Source organism: Athene noctua, chromosome 3 (genome assembly GCF_965140245.1).
Source record: "Athene noctua chromosome 3, bAthNoc1.hap1.1, whole genome shotgun sequence".
Taxonomy (NCBI): domain Eukaryota; kingdom Metazoa; phylum Chordata; class Aves; order Strigiformes; family Strigidae; genus Athene; species Athene noctua.
Window position 1 is genome coordinate 55,267,079 of NC_134039.1, and position 23,010 is coordinate 55,290,088.

Consider the following 23,010-nt stretch of genomic DNA (forward strand, 5'->3'; position numbering starts at 1 on the left):
GGATGAGTCTCTTTAACCAAGTAACAAGTGATAGGACAAGAGGTAATGGCCTTAAGTTGTGCCAGGGAAGGTTTAGACTGAATATTAGGAAGTATTTCTTTCCAGAACGGGTTGTTAGGTGTTGGAATGGGCTGCCCAGGGAGGTGGTAGTGTCCCCATCCCTGGAGGTGTTTAAGAGCAGGGTCGACTTAGTGCTGAGGGATATGGTGTAGTTGGAAACTATTAATGTTGAGTTGATAGTTGGACTGGATGATCTTCCAGGTCTTTTCCAACCTAGATGATTCTGTGATTCTGTGAAAGACTGGGATGGAAATTTCCAAAGTAGCTCATTTCTCTGTATATAGAAAAGACAGCAAAGAGATGCAGGTCATGCTCCTGAAGGACTAAAAACTGGTTATATTGGTCATCCTCTAAAGTGATAGAGTAGTGGCTCCCATCTAAAGGCCATCATTCACTTCAGTGATGGAAAACCAGTTTACAGGCTGTCAGTCTCAGGAGACATAAGACCAAACCAGCTGTCATCTATCTGGGAAAAGAAGACTAGGTTAATACTGTCATTTCTTTCAAGTGGTAGAGAAGTAGATTATAAATGTCATCAACTGGGCTGTTTGCTTTCTAGAATTGCTGAAAAGAGGTTAAGGACTATTAAAGGAGACCTTGTAAAAGTTTGCATCAGTTTGCAATTGTAGTGGGTCTTTCTACTAAGAGTGAAGCTTATGGTTTGTTAGAAAACCGATCATGAACCCTTTAGTGACCATTCTTAAACAGTAGCTTTTGGGGGCAAAACCAGCTCTGAACTCTTCACATTTTCCATCTACACACTGGAAAACAGATTACAGCCTAAGAGGGAAGTTGGTAGTTTCCTCTCACTGCACCCAGAAGATGTTGACAAGAGTTATTCATCTGATGACCCTGTGCTGGAATAACTGCACACATGGAAAGCTTACTCTGTCCCATTTTTCTTTGCTGGCCACTCTGCCAATGGTGTCTATTAAGCCATGCACACCTTTGAATCCTTCCTGCGTTTTCTGTCAGGATTAGCTACTTGGTGTTCAACACTGTTCAACCCATTTATAGTGTGCTCTGACTCTGTCTCATCACTGCCTGTGATCCTCTCTCACCTCTATTTGAACCATCCCACCCTGGCACCCTTCTCCACCAACACAATCCTTCTGTCCTCGTCTTCAAAGCCCTTCACAGTTCACTCTTTCCTTAAAAGCAACCCTTCACCCATATTCACAGAGAGCAGCCTCATTCACCCTTTTCTCCCATTTTCCCCTCAAACATTTCCATTCTCAGCAAGTGCCCACATCCACAGAGCCCCTGCATCACCTTCCTTTTACTCTCACCTTATAACCCATTCTGTTAGCTCGCCTACATAAATCTGTAAAGGAATTACTGCCTGGTAAGCAGGAAGTCCCATCTACTAAAGCAACCACTTCACTATGTATGAATCACGTATACAGCCAGGCACTACTAAAATAACTTTTTATTACTGCCACTTTGTTCTCCTTCCTCTCTATCATCTGCTGATCCTTTGTTTTGCCTTCTCATACTTCTGTGTGATAAGAAGAAATTTTTGTATGGGTGAGAAATAAGATAAACAAGAAATTAGAGCTCAATACAAATACAACAAGCTACCCTGTTCCCAAGGTAGAAGACTTTCAAAGCCCGTGCAAGAACTTTCAGTGTTTGGAGGCAAGCAGTGTTTGAAACTCAGAATACACTTAGATCTGATGTGTCCCTTGTCCAGGAACTGCCGAGGAATAAGAAAGTTCAGGAAATCCCTGACATTCTTTGTGATAATATTATTTTTGTTGAACTTTACCTACTCTATTCACAAAATTAGCAAAGACATTGAATTCTTTCCACAAAACTGTAACTCTCGGGCAGCTCTGTTACAATGGAGGTTTAAGGAGAGAAACGCTAACCCAAATCTAAAGGGTTTAGAGTCCAGTTGCTGGATTCTATAATATTGTCTTGTCTCATTCTTTGCCCATTTTTCATTTTCATTTCACTCATGACTGACTGTGAAATGCAATAAAACTAGTTTACTATATGTATTGTAGACCAGTGTAGCTAAGAAAGTTAACCAATTATTCAACATTATTCTATAGTATGACAAAGGTAAACTCTACACTTGGCTACCTCATGGCCAAACATGACATACTAGGACTGGGAGTCTCCTGAGACTATGCTGACAAAGAAACCTGCTGATCCCCTTTACAATTTATATATTGTGATCCATCTCCAGAATGGAAACCTTTAATAAGGAAACATTTTTAAAAGTTACCATTGCAAATGACAGAGGATGAACTTATTGATACAAGTAAATGATTGCAAGACCAAGAAATGCAAATTGTTTGAAAAATCACTGAAGGTATTTTAGATTACTGGGCATATGTTTGACATTCTTCCCTGGATGATGCTCTATACTGAGGAAGGGAAATTTCCCTACCTTCTCAAATTCATCATAATTTTGAAAAAAAATTAGTAAGATATTGCCTCATAAGAAAGTTTTTTATCAGTTTTCCAGACTTTTTCTGCCTTTAAGTCCCTATTCCTTGTTCAATTTTAACTGCTTTGGTGCAGTCATCACTTGTTGAATTGTTGTCCTTATCTATAAGCAGAAAACAATGCAAACACCATCAGAGTGGCAGGATATAAAAGAATAAATGATTACAGAGTGTTTGAAAGGCACTGTAGAAATATTATAAATGCTTCCCTGTCTGCCTTTATAGCAATTGTTGCACACTACTAAAAGGACCAAGAAAGACTATCAAAATCGTAATAGCTATTGAGTTCCCTTCACCCATACAGTATATCAGAGTAATGGGTCCCATGAACTCTGGTAACACCATTAGAAGGGACAGCATGGAAGCAAAACACAACAGTATTTTTCCTAAATGGATGGTGTGTGATCATTTCAGTTAACATTTAAGTCCTCATTACAATGAGGACTGTTGAGACAGTCAAATACCAAATTAATTTTAATTACTGTTACTCTCCAGTGTAACAGAACTGTGATTCATAGTTCAGGGTTTGTATTATTGTGACATGTTAAGATAGAGGATCCTAAACATGTTTTGTTTATGATACAGTCAACTATTTCATTTCTTAGCATTAAATAGCATCTACCTTGTTCCATTTAATTCCATTATCTTTAGAGGAAAAGAATGTCAGCTTTTCATGCTGCTTACATATCAGCATGGTCCAGCCTGTAAAACCAAACCACTGTGCTTTCTTCCCTCTCCTCTTCGAACAACTCTCCTGAATGGGGAAAAAAAGGCAGAAGGGAGAAGGAAAGTTTTGTAATTTACAGGTATGAAATTTCCAGGTTTTAAATTAGGAGCCAACTCAACAGTAAACATACAACTTTTAGAAAAGGAAGTCACCACAGCATACTGGAGAAGGATTCTTGCTTCACCAGAAGAAAGATAAAAAGCTGTCAGTCTGGAAAAGTCTTTGTGTGGTGAAGCAATGCAATACAGATATGCTTTATCTTAATCCTAAAATGTATGAAAGAGCTGTATCTTGGCTCAAGTCTCTAAGATGGCTGACAAATTCCATCTACAAAGCCCATAGTAATGTAATGTGTTGTAAGGCAGAAGAATTCAGAGAGAGGCAGTCTGTGGAGGTCTCTCTGGGTTCAGCAATTTTTCTGTACCATAGGATGATTACTAGTACCTCTTGGATCAAAACCAGATTACAAATTGTTACTAGTTGCTTTTATTGCAACATGAAGGGGAAAAAAAAAAAAGTTATCTGCATAGCCACCCACAACAATGCAATAATTGTCAATCAATGAATTACTGCCCATGACTAAATAAGTGGCCCTGTGCATACTCTGAAACAACCGTAGGTGTGAGCTGAAACACCTTTATCTTCTACCCCTTTATGGACCATTATCAGGCACAGTTCCAAACCCTTTACACAACTTAATTCATAGTTGGGAAGACCTAAGAGTTTGAAAATGCTAAAATACACCAGGGTTTAGCTGACAGGTTTTATGATTATGTCCTCGCTTTCCTTGTTTTCTTTCACAAGCACTTGTAAAGCAGTGTCTTTGTGCCAGGCTAGTTATTTTGTGTTGGAGCCTTGACCGCAGTTTGGAAGAAATCAAGGCTTAGTGAATGCAATGAGTGGACCCAATATCTGATGATACAAAGCAGAAGAGTTTAGCATTTACTATAAATTTTAAGAGAAAACAAACCCAAAATAATAAAGCAAAATAAGATGAGTAATTACTTTTATCTTTGCTTTTCCTTTTTACCTATAGTAATAACTGAGAAGCTGTTTGAATGTTCATCTCACTAATGGTATAATTGACAGAATGATTAACTGAATGAATGAAGCACAAAAGGCCAAGAACGGCATACTTACAGAATAGCTCAATGAAGAATTAACTGTGAAAGTACATTAAGGTCTGACTTATCTTAATAAATTGATTATACTGAAAAAAAAATCCTCATCCATCTGAGCTAGAGTCACTCTTCTGAAGTATAAAACAGAAGTGCACAGGGATTACACACACCTTAAAATTATGATTCACTCTTCAGTATTGTTTTGTTGCTGCATCTTTATGTGTGAGATCAACCCCCAGTTTATATACATAGCTGAATTTTGGCTGCTTTTCAAACTTTCTGTCAGGGTTACTATAAGAAGGTTGTCCTGCAAAGTCAGATCAATTTTATCAGCTTCTTGCTAGTGGCTTCTGTAAACTATGGAAACAAAGAAAAGTTCACTCTTGACCTCATAACTGTGTTTGGTAATCCCAGCTCTACAGTTCTTATCACATTACTGGGAGTGACATAAGCACCCGGATCATTATCAGGCATAGCTCTAGAGAGCCGAGCATGCTGGCAGCATCGCACTAATCACATTCACTTTCTTGGTCTCTTCCTCCACATGACTAGAGGATATACCTCTTCCAGGCTGCCAAATCATTGGTCATTTACATTGCTACCTTCTATAATATTTAATCTTCATAATGCCTTACACTTGTCATCACTGTCACGTAATTCTACTCATGAAATAAAAATAAATAATACAAACAGAACCAGAGCTATCCCTTCACTCTTCTTACAAGAACAGTTCAATCTAATGAAGTCCTAGGAGGGTAGAGAGCTAGCAGTAGAGCTAGTAAAAATTCATCTCAAATTTGGAAGTGATTAGAATGGTATTACACATTACATAAAAGATACATTGTAAATGAGTTTAGGTGTAAAATAGAGGAAACAACAACCTGGGCTTGCAACAAAAAAGCATCATCAGCAGAAAATTGTGTTCTTAGGCTTCCCCTTAAAACACCATTTATTTCACTTCTGAATTTGCACCATGCAGTAGGAGTTGTGACTGTTACGTATGTATATATCAGAGTATGTACAATGGGTAAGACTACAAGACTGCTTGGTGTTTCAAACAAGTACCACATTTGATGTTTCCAACTCTCTTAGCTAGGCTTTGTTTAGTGGTTATGTCTTTAACAATGACCAGAAGTAATTTGAGGAAACTTGGAAAAAATATGTGCAAATCCTTGCATCAGTAGAAGTCATCGCAACAATTTATTTTAAATATGATGAATTATTTTTTTCCTTATGAGCTACCAATCTCTGTGGTACCTCCAATGTACATTCAACAAAGAGATTTCCTTTTAAGGGAGGCATTTTGCTTTCAGGCTTCGAGTGGGTGTTAAATATTTAATTGTTTACTTGTGTGTGCATGTGTCTGTGTGTGGAGGCAAGGTAGTATGTGTGTGTAAATTTATGCATTTGAGTACATAGGTACATACAGTGTATATATATCTGTGTGTAAGTGCATGTCAGGCAGGTCAGTTACACTGCAGAGAGTCTCCCCTGGCAATCACCAAACAATTAATTTAAGAGCATGATTGAAACTCTTCAAAACACAGTGATAGGATAGACACTTACAGCAAGAAAGTGTCAGATGACCCCACAATTCACAGAACCAGAGCCGTGACATTTACAGCTGTATCTGGACTCTAACTTTTAATGACAAATCCTATAGAAGACTAATTATTAATCAACTGCAAAAAGAGAAATGGCAAAAAGAAGCTTCAGTTTCCTAGAAAAGTTCCTTTGTTATAAGCTAAATCAGTCAAACATAAAACCCCTCTCTCACCACCATGATGACTGCATGTTTAGGGTGGGCTACTGTAAAGAAACAGCTCACAGGAGAGGCTATATAGAGGAAACACCTATCACCGTAGCTTTCTTAAGTATACAAATAAAAAAGTATCAAAACTGCCTGGGATTCTGGGGATGCCAGACTGAAGACAAATAATACTGCAGGCAAACAAAGGCTTCCTAGACCTGAGAACTATCCTAAGGCCATCAAGAATTACGCCCTTTTGTCAAAAGGATTTTCCAGGAAATACATTAATGTCAGTGTAACACAGGCTAATTGTAGGCTATCTAGCAGAAGTATTCATCATGAAACAGAGTGCAATGAAGCTGTCCTTCCCTTCACAGGTCACTGCAGGGTCCTATCACATTCTTTTCACAACTAATAAACTTGTATTTAAATGTTTGTAGTGGATTTATTTTACAAACACTGGCCACTTCCACCGGAAAAAGAATGCTTCGATCAGAAAGGCAAAGCTCTTAACTCCTCTGGTACCTTCACCATGAAAGGTAACAAAGCATCACAGGATTTTAGCTGATTATAGTTTAGTTTTAGAACCCATTCTGTAAATGCCTATGGAGATGTGGCAGAATTCAAGATTTCAGTTTTAAAGCAACTTACATTCTTGAGTTGTGAAAATAACCTAAAGAAATAAGTTAGTTTTCCCCCTCTCTCGCTCCCTGTATGTTCTGTTCTGCAGATTTTACATAGACAGGCACATCCACAACGTACTTGGGGGCTATTTGGATGGAAATAGAAAAGCTATGGAGCAAGACAGAGCCAGCCTAGATGTAAACAAGCTGGAACTGCTGGCAGCTGTGCTGTTACAAATAAAATTGCATTCCCCACTGTCTTCTCACTTATCAATTTTGACAGAAGACTGTCCTGACTTCTCATAAACAGCATCGAAAAGGACAAATCACATTGGGTGTCAGATTTGCCAGAATGGATTTGGTTGGTAGCTTACCACAAAGAAACAGAGGTTATCTCCATTCCACATGGTGGGAAAAAACAATGCTCTGTCCAAGGGGTGGGGTTCTACCTTATAGGCTAAAGTCTTATTTAATCCTCATTTTTTAAAGTCTGGTTTAGATTTAAGAATCTCTGACACAAGATTTGTTCACATCAAAGCAGAAAGGAAAAATATCAGCAAGCATTTCTCAAATGCGTAATACAAAAGCAAATACAACACAGAATGAGAAATATTTAAAACCAAAATCACTTTTCTGCTGATCCCTGCTTTATAGCTACACTTAGAGCCACATGCAGCTTTGTAACCAGACAAAGAATGCTCTGGGACAGCAGGATGCTGTAGACAGTGACACCAGTGTTTAAAAAAGAAGAAAGAAAAATAAAAAGCAGTAGCAGAAAAAGACAGAATTAATATGCTGACATATAGGCACCTATTAATAAAATATCATCTTGCATCTGTGGGAGCTGAATTTGGCCCTGTAGCCGATGAATACTTTGATAATAAAGAAGCTCCACTGGATATGGGAATTCACTCTCTGCAGCTCTGGGGAGAAAATTTTTGGTGTACACTGCACTTCTATGTAGGAAATCAAACAATGGAGTAACTTAAGGCATGGCAAGCCTGTCAGTGCATATTCAGCAGCCTGATGTGATGATCAGTAACAGTCTGATCAGTGTGATGATCAGTAACAGTCTGATGGCTGTGAGTGGGAGGAGGAAGACACCCAAGTGTCAGCTGAGACTCCCAATGGGTGAGGACAGGGGGCGGACAGCAGTCACAGAGCAGATGGGGGAAAACAGGTTAGGCTGGATGAATGATGGAGCTGGACTACAAATGTGAGAAACCTTTGATCGCTGTGCTATGAACAAATTTAGCATTGCAGTGGGAGGAAGGGTCTAAGCATACGGGGATGAGATAAACACAACTTCTAATTCTGTGGGCCTCGCAGGCTTGGTGTGGCCCTTCTGATTTGCTCTTAAAGGGCATTTAAGCCTTGAGTGTAAAGACACATGGTGGACTTCACAGTGAGTGTATCTCGTAAGGAAGTCAAAGAGAGGAAAAAAAAATCCTTTACATATTACAGGCTTTCTGGCTGCAAAAAGCTCAACAGCTGCCAGTATATCCTCCAGGAAGTCACAAACATCCACTCAAACCCGAGTTTTCCCTCTTAGCTAGCATGCATAATCGCAAATCTTCAGATCCCTGTCAAAAAAAGAATCCAAAACTCAATCTTTATGGGCAGTATTAAAGTGCCCTAAATACTATTAAAATGCTATTAAAAACCATTTTTTCCTATTGTCTGGATGATCACACTTACTGGAAAGTAAAATGTCCTCAGCATACTTTGTTATTTCAAACAAGCCATGGTCTTACTTTTCTCCTTAATTCTTCCACCTCCCTATTCGTTCTCTTTATTTCTGTTCTTTTCCCATGGTGCAGTATGAATGCTAATTTATTAGAACTACTTAACTATATACATATATTTTCCTATGTTACATACGCATATATCTTCTCACCTGCTTGAGACCCAACATCCCTTCACATATGTTCTGCACTTGAGAAAACCATGTATTCTTGCTTTCTGAGCAGAGAGATCCACGATGAAGGGCTTATACATAGTATTTCTCAACAGTCAGCTTTGGTCCTTACTTTATGGTTTTTTAGTCAATGTAAGTGTGAAGCTGTAAGGCTACGAGAAGAGTATGCAGCATAATTAACTAGCTGATGATATGCAGCGCAAGATTTCCTTTTCACTGGATTCTACATTCTCATTTTCTTCTCACTGAACAAAGTAGGTGGGAATAGCACAAACAAGGCAGAAACTGAACCTTATGGTAAAATGAGATAAGCACACTAGACTAGCAACTATTCCATTGTGCAATGTGTGTGAATATACCAAACTGTCACACTGGCTGTCAGTCTCTGTATTCCAAAGGAGTCCTTTGCTTCTGGACAATTTTGACAAAAAATAAAAGAAGGAGATTTATTGTTACATGTATTTGAAGAAAAAAAAATCTGACTGTTCATTAAAGCTCCTATCCTGACCCCCCCATATTGAAACTCTTTGGCTTTCAACATTGAAAAATAAGAGATACAGCTAATGAATCACTGGTCTGAGCCATATAAGGGGTGTGGGGGAGGAACCCCTCAAACTCTAACAAGTCCAATTTTTTTTGCTTTCCAGAATTAGCTCCCCAATCTGTTTTCCAATAAAAATAGCTTTGACATGAAATGTTAGAATGGACCTTCTCTTGGTTATCAGGCAGGAAAACAGCACTCCACATCTGACTAGAAGACCATTAACTAATTAGGGTGCTGGAGCATACCTCCTATGAGGCGGGAGGCTGGGAGAACTTCATTCAGTTATGAGAAGTATCTTCTTAATAAGGAGGTCTTATTGCTTTCTTCAAGTACCAAATGCAAGTGTCCAGAGAAGTCAGAACCATGGAGGTGCACCGTGACAGCCACGAGACAACAGGTATCAGTTGCTACTCAGGAAATTCCTATTAAATATTTAGGGAAGTCTTCTTACCATGAGGGTAGTCAAACACTGGAAGAGTTGTCCAGAGATGCTGTAGACTGTACACTCTAAAACGTAACTAACTCTAACAGCTATATAATCAGCATCCACTTCTTTGCCCTTCTATGATAGGCTCTCTCTGCAATTTCTGGACTCGCCTCAAATAGTGCTACTTGAAAGCAACTTGGAAAATTTAGTGGTGACATCTACTGAAGGGAAGGCGACAATATGAATACATGACATCAGTGCTAAAATCTTTACAGTGATTGCATTTCTGTTTGCCATTCACTGTGTTGGAGACTAAGGTCTGGAAGGTATCCAACACCTGCAAAAGCTCTATGTACTTGGAAACCAGTCTCTGCACTTGAAACTGTCAGATACATCCTTCTCTGTCCATGAATGTACTCTTTGATACACTACGGACCTTCTCAGGAGAAGACCCCAAAGTCTGGTAATGGTATATAAACACTCAAATCTGACACATTTCAAAGTGTAAAGGAAAACCTGTTGAAAGTAATAATTCTGATAAGATCAGGAACTTAAAGTTCCAAGAAGACAACTATTCCCCTTCCAAAAACCACATATGCTGCTGCTGTTTCTAAACCTGATTCCCAACTCTCGTAAGTTTATTAAAGAGCCCTTCACAGTTTAGAGCTCTTTCTAAACTGTAGCAACTGCCTTTTTCTAGCCAACAAACCTTAGATACACGAAGTCCAGAGGTTTATGAGTTGTCATAGCTGCAGTTCAGATCAGCTGAGAATCACTTGGCATAATTAGCTTCACTTTTCACAACAAATTTCACCTATTACAGGTAAAATCATACTTTATTTTTTGCTGTATTTCAAAATGTTACTGCCCAACACTTGGCTCTGTAAACATCATTATTACTGCTGCCTGCCTGCTTTGGGCCTGAAACATGTCAGAAGATTTATCTGCCTCATCAGCACTTTCTAAACACCCAGGCAGCCAATTGAAATGGGGAGGCATAACAGATGTGCCAACATCTGCTGCAGCAAGCATTTATCTGGACAGCACAACATGTAGCTGTAGAGTCAAACTCCTAACCAGTTACAATTCCACATGTTTGGACAGCCTTGATCTACAACTGTGTGAAGGCTATTTCGGAATATTAATTAAAATCAAGTTGAAAATGTAATTTTTCAGTTTTAGACAGCTGTGAGAAATATATCTTCTTGTAATTCAGTTTATGCCTTTCAGACACAGTATAGGCAAAATACTACAAAAAGCTAAATTTAAAGTTGAGCTTACAAAATTAGAAATTCTTAGAAAGCACCAAGTTAAAATTTCACTCCATCCATGCTCTTATTTACTTTGGGATAAATACATATTAAAATATGTATAGTTAAAATATGCAAATTTTAATCATATACTTGTCCCTATAAATCAAGCACATGAAGCGATATGCAATGACTTTTAAACACATTTTTATTTTCCTGGCAACAAAACAAGGACTATGGGCACCATATCCATGCTGAGTTTCAGCTGTTCAAACTTCTGTTGCACATGGAAATGTCCTCCACCCCCAAACACACACTTGTACAGATTGATGAAATCGTGAGATGAAATACAAAGCAAACTCATCATCTGCTTTTTTGATGCACAATACAGTTCCACCTGTATTCTTGCTCACCAAACCATGCCCTCCAGGAATGACTATCACATTCTCTTTGAAGAGCTGCCTCATTAAATAAAAAAGCAAACTTCCACAGAAAAGACCTCTCCTGGTTTTTTTGATTTCTCCTCTGAAGGCCCATCATGCATAATACTGAAACCCTGTTTAAAGTCCATTTTCTTGTAAAAGGTTCCCTCTTACTAGGGAGATTTGGCCTGTGCCCTTGAATTTCCTAGGATACTAAGCTTTAAAATAGTGACATTATAATAAGTGACATAAAATAGTGACATTATAATTAAGCTGGTTATGGTTATACATGACTTAGGTTATTTTTAAAAGAACATGTGAAAGAAATAATTTTCTCCCATCTTTTGTCTGTATAGCTAGATTCCATATCTCCAAGAGAGACTAGATGAGCTTTCAAGCAGAAAACATATGAAAAATAGTATTAATAAAAGCCTTAGAAACATTTTCACTGTAAAACATTTATAGAGGTATATGGTATAATAGTAAAAAAACCTGTCTAAACAAAGCATTTATTCAAAACAGAAAATTTATAATCCACAGATTTTCATAAATATGAAAATATTGCCAGCACCTTTCTCTTCCTTCGCTGAGTGAAAAACACATACCATATGCTGTAATCTTGCCCAACAATAAAGTGCTGCTGAACTAAGCTCACTTCTCTTCATTTTCCTGGAAAAACATAAGCTCTGACAACAAGGAAAAATCTTTATTAGCTTTCAGGTGAAGTAAGGAGTAACCCTGTGTTTGTTTTATGAAATCATGAAACAAAATTATATCATTGACTTGATATATTATACTCCTGTTTTAAAACACAATAAATGGTAATAACTTTGATAAATTTGCCCATGTCAGTGTTGTGTTTTTCTCCCCATTCTCTCATGATCCTCTGTTGTGGACACAGTTCAAAGCCCTAAATTGGGATATTCATTACTTAGGGGAGGTGAGATGACAGCAACTTCATCTGCTTTGAATGTCAGAATTTTGTGATGACATACAGTAACACACTCAAAATTAACAAATGGTTGCAGAAACTACCCAGACATCCATCTAAATGATCCAATGACTAACAAGGATGAAGAGTGATTTAATGGCCAAAAGAGAGATGCATTACAAGTAAAGGCTCCTGGGTTTTACTGCCAGTTCTGCCACTGACTGACTTGGCAAGTCTCTCAATATGACTGTCCTTAGTTCACCTGCTTGTGAATTCCTGTAGCAATACAGGACATAATAACATCAAAGAACCTCAGTGGAATGGTGTTAAGTTTAATTAATTTATACTTGAAAAGTGACTTCAATTCTTAAAAGACAGATTAAAAAGTAGAAGGAAAGGACTCCCTTTGCCACTACTCCTTTGCTCATTTACAGTGTACAATTGGCCACAGTTAGGGAGAAGTTACATATTTATTACTGTCTATGTGTACATTAGGCTGACTTAAATCCCCAGGCATTTTAAAAAGTGCCAGTGAAACACATAATCTTGTGCTGTAGTATACCAAATGCATGCTAAAAGTCCTCTTCTAATTATTACACAGTGTTATTCAAAGAACTACAGCAAAAAAATGGTCCAAAGCCACTTCCCCATTTTAACTGTGAACTTTACATTTTTAGCCTGTAGTGACAGTCAGCTGGATCACAGGCCGGTTGTTAACAGCTCAGAACGCCTTTTGAGTTAAAAGGAAAAAGTCTCGAGGAAGGGTTTTAGAAGTCCTGATCATTGTCCAACTGAAACAACTCTAATAATTTATTTACTTGTCCAGGAGACTTCCTCACAAGCTTTTCAATTAATAGCTTTAAAATACAGTTCAGGTTTTTTTTCCTCTGGATTTGTATGATATGACAGGTAGGAATGGAAAAAAAAAGCCCAAGACCCCACAAACCAGAAAGACTTTCCTAAGCAACCAAGACCACCGATCACAGGCATACACATAGCTATTCAGTTCCTTCATGAAGCTTCTTAACAGCAGATGCTATATAATACTACGAATTGGCATAAAAATCAGAATAATGGTGTCAGTAAATGTCTCTATTCCATGGGGCATCCATGACCAAGCCACAATCACAGACAGTTACAAACTGATGGTCAGAAAATAAACACAATACAGTAAGTCCCAGTTTATCTAAGTCCACTCTGAGCTGTCAGATCCGTCCCTCCACCACAACAGCAGCCACATAAGGTAAGGCACATGGTGAGACGTATCTGCCAGCAAGCCTTTTCACATTCCTGTTACCACACCAGCCAGGTCTGATGACAATGGGAAGACACAATTTTGTCCACCATTTCAGCTCTTCTACACTGGAACACTCATCTCTATTAGGATCCTTATTTCTTGAAGCCTTCTCTTTTAAATTACGTCTGGTGGCTGCTGAATTAAAAACCTGCTTTTTATTTGCTAAAGGCTCATTTTTGATTTATGCCAAGTTTTAAGAAGTTCATGAAAAAAATCCAATTGCAATACGAAATATAGAAGAAACAAGCACAACCTGACAGCAAGTCACAGAGGTATTATAGTGGTTCTGCCCATTCATGTCATTGTCATCCTATCTGAACTTAGCTGGAGTGATCCCTGACAAAACAAGATTTCTCTCACTCTCTCTCACCCCTTTATACTATTAAATAAAAACCATGACTTAACAGCTGTGTAGAGAAATTCCATGCTACATGTAAGGAATTTCTAGAAAACTCTTATGTAAGAAATGTTTTCCATTTTGATGGTTACATATCCATCTTCTGGGTTTGCTTCATTGTACAGAAACAGTCATCAGGTAACAAAACAAAAGAGTCTGACTGCAGCGATTGGAAGTGCTGGCAGTATGCACAGAAGCTGTTTCCATAAAAACTGTTTATTCAGGTGTTAGCAATTTAAGCGGGAGCTCCAATTGCATTGCCACAAGTGCCTGTAATGCTCACACAGGGGTGTTTGCAGGCTATCACAGCTCTGAAGGGAGCTGTTACAGGCTATCAGCTCAGTAATCCTCATGTTAAAAAGGCCCTAAATATGTATTTACACGATAGACAGATCTATTTGGTTTACTGGTTAAATAATCCATGTGTTGAAAAGGCCTTAACTATGAATTCACAGGGCAGGCAAGTCTCTCTTGGCCTATTACAGCAGTGGTGGACCTTTCAGAAAGTCACCAGAGACCACACTTTAGTAGCCCATGAGGACCTCAACTCACAAATACTTCCAAGTAACTTTCTTCAGATAAACAACATCATTCAGACTGCTAATCTGTACAAAATTACTCCTTCTTTTGTTCTAAGGAAAAAATACCAATAAAATCGATCACTTCAAAAGCATTATGTCACAGAAACAGGAAGTCTGAATTTGTGCCTGAAATACCTTCCCTCATCACAGTGGGATGAGTGTTACAGAAGAGTAAACCAATGCGTTACTGCTGCATTGCATCTGCTGCAATGCTCAGATGTAGTAAAAAAACCCAAGACAACAGGTTAAAATTTTCCCCTATGAGAGTTTTAAGTGTTCAGCAAGAAGAGGTTTACATAAAACCTTACTCATGGCCAATTCCCAAATTTTTCTACCTTTTCTCTCTTCAAGGCCCATTTTTAGTAGTTTGTGAAAACAGCTGACAGCATCTGATCCAGAAATGCACAGGTCAATAGGAAACTTTAGCAATTTCAGTGGGTTTGGATCAGGCCAGTGGTATACTTAAAGGCCTAACCTACATTTAAGAGTTAACAGATTTACGGGTGCAAATATCAAAACATTTAAATGAACAGCTGTCCATAACCATAAATTAGTACTTACATTCAACACACATGCACACACATTTATTTCCTCATTCTGACCAAAAATCTGTCCCTTGGGTCTACAAAGCAGAACATGAACTTAAGAGTATTCATTTTTGCCCTGAGGTATTAACTAACCCTCAGAGCACTATGAGTTGCTCTGCTTAGGAGGAGATACTGATGATGGAGTAAAGCACCTTTGTACGAATCTTCTAATTTCCAGAAGTCCTATCTTCCAGATCACAGGAGGAATCAAAACAGCAGGTGTGCAGTTTCTAGCTCATGCTCTGAGTTTCACAGAGGCATCAGGTGGGAAAAATCTCACGTGGCTTTTTCTCAAAATACTATGCTCTTTTGTGGCTGCTGTTTTCTGCAGGATCTCTGATCCTTTCATTGTCTGGACACAAAGGGCTTCATAAAAACTGACCACAGAAAGATGTCACTTGCACATGCCTCATGTGGTTGTCTGTTGATTTAGTGACATGCACTAACTTCCTGAGAAAAAAAGTAAAATAAAGAAGCTCAATGGTTTCTGTGACCTTAAGTGAAGAGCATCAGAGTACCTTGCAATTTTGTATATGGTCAACTCAACCTTTAGCAACTTCTCCCAGTTACTAATTTTAATACTGCCCCAATCTGTCAGCACTAGCATTTGCATGCATTAAAACTGGAGTCATCAGACACAAGCAGGCTAACACAATGGCTGCCATTCTGCCTTTTTTACTTTGAAAATGCTAATCCTGGCATGGTGGACCACTTATGTGGTTTTCCAGGCTCCTTGTAAGCTATGTCATGGTACTGAAGCACTCACTTGTGCCTTTGCCTAAAACCAAGAACAATCAGAGCTGGAAAGTCTTTTAGGGCAATGATGCTGGCCGTCTTCGTACATCCACATCAACTAACACCCAACCTCCCTCCAAAACCTCCCCCTCAATTCTGACAGGAAACTTCAGCCTACTCTTCCTCATAGATGCAACTACAGTTACGTTGGCCTTTCCTTCCTGAGGATGTCTACTTTTGACGTTTGTAAGAAGCATTCAGCTAGAAGTAAGAATCTCTTCCTATCTCAGATATATGAGATTTTAAAAGCTGTAATTCTGCAGAGATATTGGCTCTTGCAGCAGAAACCAAACACCTCCCATTTAGCTCAAAAGCTACTTCAGTACATAGAATGAAGGTATGAAGGTCTCTGCCCTTGGATAAGGACCTGTTGACTAAATGACACTATTTGCTTGTGCCTGCTTAAAACTTATTTTCTTCTGCCCCTCCCATTGAAAGGCAGTGTCCTCAGACTGAGTAGGTAGGACCAGTCATCAATGATGCTTTCTTTTGTCCAGCTTGGTCTTTACAACATTATTTGGGTTTTTTTTACCTATTTTTTCACTTTTGCCATTTAAGTGACTTTCTTCCCTTAATTTCCGTATTACTGCCAATGTTCCAAACCATGTATATGATGTTTCTCTCTCCTAGACAGTAGGTTCAGAAATGTTATTAAAGAAGTTTATGCCCATTAGTTTATTTACTCCTCTCTAGCACCAGTATCCTCTGTTCTTCTTACAAGGACAAATTTTAGAGCCATGACTTACTGTGGGTTGTGATGCTTTTAGTCCTTTCACCTTGTTGGTACCAGAGACTGTGATGTATATTCCAACATCACATGATGCAATTCCAGGAGCACAACAGCCACTTACAGCCAAACTGGTTGGGTTTGTCCTGAATATCTTTAGCTCTCTTCTTAGTGATACTGACTGCAAGTCTAACTGAGCATTTAATGCAAATTGGTCAATTTCTGCTTTATCTTAAAAGTCCTTGTGGGTATCTGGCTATGCCAGAATTTCAGATCTTTTTATTTCTTTCTGCCAACACTGACTGATGCTGGCTCTGACCCCTGTCTCAATATCTACCAACAATTCAGATGCCTTTTAGGACAAGTTTTGCAGCAGCAACATAAGGATACTCATGTTGGCTATCAGCAATCCCCCCGCTTCACCATCTTTCCAGCCATTTGTTTAAGGTATGGTACTGTATGGAGCCTAATGAGCCTCACAGGGAGTTCATCCTTCCAAGACAATTGGCTCATACTTGAGTTCATTGCGCTGCGACAATCTGAGCACAACCCACTGTGTTTTTCTAGCTTATGAATGGAGTAGAAGAGTCTTGTAAGTGTCTAATCCTACAAAATCCACTGGCAAGTATAATTCCATATACCCAGTGCTGGCTATCCTATGTGATCCTCCTGTTTGTTTCTTATGGTGGTAACTCAGGTACTTAAATGCCAAACATATCTGTAAGCAAGTTCCAAGCTGATCAAAGTTTTCCAGGACATTCCCTTTCCTGGAAAACATTCTTATTTATAACACCTCAGTTGCTAGTCATATTTCTTTACTTCCTAATTTGGCTAAGTATTTTGCATTTGTGTCTCAGAACTGATGCATTCTTCACTTGCAAACTATTTCTAGGAAATAATCAGGTGTTGCTCTAGTTCTTTTTCTGCTCACTATCTTGTTTCAATCACTTTCTGAAATCCACAGCTATGGCTTTGAATCCATTTTAAAAGTACCAAGTTTTCCATGGAGTCCTGTGAGCTACTCATCTGTACCCTTTAAGTACCATGGGAACGTTAATGTGCAGTTTGGAAACTGGACCATACTCCTGACACCAGGTATGTTTTTTTGCTGTGTGTGATTAGCTGGGGTTCACACCAGGAAGTTGTTATTACGAAAAAAACAGTGATAAAATCAGGGAGCACTAATAACAATCCTTCTACAGAAAGCACAGTAATAACAATAAACTTCTTTCCCCTAAACTCAGAAGAAATCCAATGGTGGGAGATAGAGAACGCTTTGTGCTTCTTCCACCCAGCCTGCATCCCCCAGGGTGGCATGAGCAGAGCTTCTGCACCGTCTCTTCTTGCTGCTTTCACCCTTAAATGGTGGATGGACAATGCTGATTTTACAGCTTTAGAATTTTTTCCTTCCATGATGCTGCTGCTGCAACACCGCATCCTGTGGAACCATGCTGGAAATTAGATCAGGCAGCTGGGCTAGATTAACAACAACTCTTCCAAAAATCTGTTTTTTTAAAAAAACCTGTATTACTTCTCACATCTGTTTCACAAAAAAGTAACACTGGCATAACTGAGGGGCCAGATAACATCAGGGCAAGGGTGGGACTAAGGGACTACAGCAGGGTACACCTAAGACAATACTGTTGTAGAGACCTTGACAGCTCTGGACCATAGCCTCTGCTCCACTCACTGTCCTGCTGCTTCTCCTCTGGATTGGCAACAGCAGCTAGTAAATCTCTTTTGACTCTGTCCTTTACAAGATTTTTTTTTGGATGGAGATATATGTATCTCTGGGGATAATGCTCTTAATCTTTCCAGCTACCTAGTTATGGCAAGGGAGCTTAATCATGTCTTACAAGGATCTGAAAGAACAGATAATACAACCAATGAGTAACCTAAATCAATACTACCATATGGGCTTAAATTTTGGGAATGTCTTTCATGTTTTGAGCTCTGCTAGTTAAAGGCTCTAAGATGTTCTTGTTTCTCCTTCAAAACTTTCATATTTAGTAGAAAGCATTCTTCTGAAGGGAAGCTAGACAGTTCCTTCCCTATTTAAATTTCACATGAAACACTAATTCAGTTCCTGAGTGAATTTGCCTTGGGCGACTGAATCACAGCTGACAGCAAATTAATGATTATGATGGTGTGATTAGTAGAGATTACAGGCAACTGAGAACCTGCCCAAGCATTTGCCATTGTCACAATACTTATGCCAGCTATTATTAGGGATTAATATTGGTCATGAAGAGGACTTGATTGCATGAGGTAGGCTCTCTAAAAACTGTTAGTATTTTAGTACGTCACTGATATTCTGATTAAATGGTGAAAATTATATTTATCTAAGTATTTTAAAAATATTTTTATTAGATGATTGCATTACTAATTTATTTAAATACTACTAGAAAAATAGTTTCTATTACATTTAAGGAAGAAGTACCATAAGCAAACACATTTGACAGAGAAATATAATATTATATTACACATGGGGAGTCAAAGAGTCAAAACAGAACTTAAGCTCTCAGACTGTTGTGCTGTGAGATATCACACCAAAACCCAACTGGGAAGAAAAATAATGATTTCACTAATCCCTAGCAATGATTTTTTGAGAAGTTCAAATAAAAGTTTGCTTGCTCTGATTGAGATTCACTAAGAAGATGTTATTTGATTTTCTGTTTCCCAGAGGAAGAACTTCAGATTCCCCAGGCTGTTAGAAGGAAAGAACAATGCGCTGCACTTTCAATAGAACATCTTAGCTGCTAAAGACACGATAAAAGTGAACACTGCATATTTGCCAAAGCTTTTGCCATTCATTTCATTTCCAAATGTCAACCAGTTATATGAAACCTTTAAAAAGCTTTCTTAAGGTAGAGCAAACAGGAGGATAGGATATTTTCAATCTTTTATTAAAGATATTTAATTATTTATAATCACTCTTATTTAAAATACAGTAACTTGAACTTATGCAAAAACGCATCACTGTTTAATAATAAAAAGAACCATCTGCTACTTATGCCTGTCCCTACAAATGTTTTGTTACTCGATGATAGTGGAAAACATGAAAAGCTAACAACTGGCTGACAAGAGGACTATTTAGATATTGAAATGAAAATCTAATGAAGAGCAACATCACCAATCACATGTTATCATTTTGGGAAGCATCACATAATGTTTTTACAGTGACTCAGAAACACATTCACCGTTGTGACTGGAGAGTACAATGCATTAACAGCAAAGGGAGATTTGTGGCACAGAGTATAATTTGTTATAATTGCAATACTTACAATGTCAAATATCAAAGAGCAAGTAATAGAAATTATATTCATTTTCAAAGTTGCAGCCTGATATTACAAACACTCAAGTACACACCCAAGTATCTGGAAGACTGATCCCCAAGGCATGAGATACAAGGCCAATTCATTCTTAAAATTAGTGGAAAACAAGCAATTAAGCTTCCAGTTACTATTTTTAATTTTGGAAAGTCTTACTTTAAAGTGTTAAAACTGCAAAAGCAAATTATCTGAGTTACAGTCTCCACTGCACAAAGAGGGAATATGTTTAATACTTGGACTTGTATGTAGCCACCCACTGCAGAATTCTGGTTTCACATTTCATTTGTGTAGCCTAAACCCAGTAAAGCCTGTGACATTACACAAGTAGAAAATAAAATAGCCTTTGGTGCCAATTTTTTAAGTAGTATTCCCACTCTTATTTTTCTCAGAGGACCCTGCTATCAGCTGTGTAAATACCATATCTATAATAACAGAAAGAGAGGCTGCAGTGCCAGTGATCTTACCTCATACTCAAAGTCGTCTGCTCTATCTGCATCAGCAGGCAGGCTGGAAAGATACTCATTACCTTCATAAAATTCATGCTCCACTGGGTGAAGAGAATGGCAGCTATATGGAACAAAGCAGTACAACAACAGTAGATGAGACAATAGATTTTTTTAAATTAAAAAGTGGTAAAACCCCACCACTTCTCTGTTGATTTCACATCTCTGGAATGCTACTCTGAATGGTCTGATAGCCTGAAAGTAACTGTACCAAGAAGTAGCATGGGCTGGTTTTTTTTCAAAAGCTCATAATCTGGCTGAGTTAATTTTGCTGGGTCCATCTTTTGTCAGATTTACACAAGGTGATTTCTTAAAAGTGTCTGTTTTGGGCCAAACTACTTAATTGTGACATTTTGGGACTCCTTATGCTCATAAAGGTACCAAACTCCAGGTTCATGTGCTGCATCATGGCTAGGGGAAACTCACTAATTATCTGGATATTAAGTCTTGAATGTGTATAATCTACAACCCACACCAGGCTCACAAATTGTTCAAGAACTCACATAAAACAACTTGCATTATCCTCTTCTGTTACAGTGATGAAGTGGTGAAGTGCCTTTGAGTAACTGCACACTAACAAATGTCAGTAAACTGCACTGTTAAACAGGCTTGGAGCACAAAGAATGAGATCTTTACAGTGTGCACTTAGGTACAGCCTCAGCCCCAAGGCTGGATCCCAACCATGCAGCACCCAGTGTGGATCTATCTTAGCAGAGGTAGGAAACTTTTCCCCATGCTGAGGGCATGGGAACTTCAATCGCAGTAGCACACAGTTTAATAATATCCAGTAACAACTCAAAAATATACACATATCATGTTCCTAGCCATGCAGCAGTTAAGTGGCAGGCTCAATCCAGCATTTGGCTGGCAAGTTCTCTCTAAAATAACCATCTAGCCAGCTTACCTAGAACTTCTAAAAATGGAGCTACATCAAAGTCAAAAGTGGTATGTTCTCCATTAGCATCTATCTTCTGAGATGCACAGCATGCTAAGAAGTCGGTGGAAAAGCTCTAGGGCTATCAGAGTTTTCCTGGCTACAGACAGAGGGCAAGGGTCAACCACTAGGTGATGTTACTCATGAGCTGGAGTCCAAAGAGGAAGAAGCCTACATCCTATTTTTGAATAAGCACCACCTGCTGGTATTTGCAGTCAATTCAGTATCAAAGAATTTGACTGAGGAATAATTTAATTCATATCACTTGCCATATGACAGACAAAATTGTACTTTTGATCTCTGTATTTTTGGAATTGTTTTGCTTTTGATAAGGGGACCTATAAATGAAATAATTTGTTTCCTTGACTTTTTGGTAAGAAATTTGGAAGAACAAAAAGTAACAAGACAGCTCTTTCTAGGTTTGAGGAAGCCTTTCTGGTACCTTGGAGCACAGAAGTGGTTTTCGTTCTGACTAGGGCATAGCTCTGGATGAACAAACACATGAACACAAAGTAAACATGGCCAAGATTCCTTCCTGTAGCTCTAATCCATGAGTAGAGTTCAGAAAAACCGTTACTGAAGCCTGAATGGGACAGTGTTTGCCAACAACATTTATAACTTATTTAAAGTGTTCCTGAGACTTTTTTCAAAAGAAGGCTACAAGCCTAACACTGCAATGCCTCAATCCCACAAGTAAACAGCAACAGAAGATAAACAATACCTGTCTGAAAGTAGAAAAGGGCAGATATCAGGAACTGGTGGTGTGGAAGGCCTTAGTTTGGCCAGAGCCATAATGTGCTCAAAAGTTATGTCAGTCTGAGTGCTGACATCCACAAGCCGAACATCCTGAGAGCTACCATGAGCTTTGCTAATTGGGGCTCGTCGTAAAACCTGAACTACAATTGGCTCCTTGGCATTGCGAAAAGCTTCCACTGCCTCTTCATGAGTGGCCTTGGAGAGGTCCTTCCCATTGACCTAGAGAAAACCAGAAAAATATACCAAAGGTTAACAAGAGAAAAGGCAACATAAAAATATGGGTGTGAAATATAGGGGGCTGAATTATTTGTGTAGTACATCAGACCACATGCTGACATTGACTGGACCATATTTTAGCATCCATGCAAGAGGGAAGATAAAGCAAGGAGGAGAAATAAATTCTTTAATCTTTGCTAGAAATTAGAAATAGTTTGAACTCTTTCATAATTGCCCCAATGGTACGTGAACATAGCAAAGAAACTTTTAAAAACTACTTTAAAAGGACATTTAAGATTATTTCTCTCATGCTATTTTATTCACCTCATAAAATACAATCAAAAAAGAAGGGGTGCTTTAATTTTCAATTTCAGCATTGTCTGTGGCATGCAACTGTTTTAAAGGATTTCTGGCACATTATTATTAATGCAGATGTCAATAAACATGTCTCTGATGTTTAAAAAGAAACCAGGCCAATTTTCAATGTTTTGTCACTTATCTGCTGTGGCCATTATAACATCATTAAAACCAAAGATAAATTTGACTAACACAGTCAGCTGCTGCTTTTTTAAGGAAAGAGAAATCTAAATCAAACAAACTGAAGAAACAATTTTCTACAAATAGATGAATAATAAACCAGAGAAAATTATGGTGCA

At 38.4% G+C, this 23,010-nt stretch overlaps 1 protein-coding gene across 4 annotated transcripts in view; it reads right to left on the reverse strand.

The window, feature by feature from the left end:
- The window catches only part of PDZRN4 (PDZ domain containing ring finger 4), a 275,991-nt gene that overhangs the window by 26,544 nt on the left and 226,437 nt on the right, over positions 1 to 23,010 (reverse strand). For all 4 annotated transcript variants that reach the window (XM_074901541.1, XM_074901540.1, XM_074901542.1 and 1 more), the window contains 2 exons: positions 22,104 to 22,357; positions 20,410 to 20,512 (listed from right to left, as the gene is read on the reverse strand). In XM_074901541.1, the coding sequence (XP_074757642.1) occupies positions 20,410 to 20,512; positions 22,104 to 22,357 (357 nt within the window). The remainder of the gene's footprint in view (positions 1 to 20,409; positions 20,513 to 22,103; positions 22,358 to 23,010) is intronic.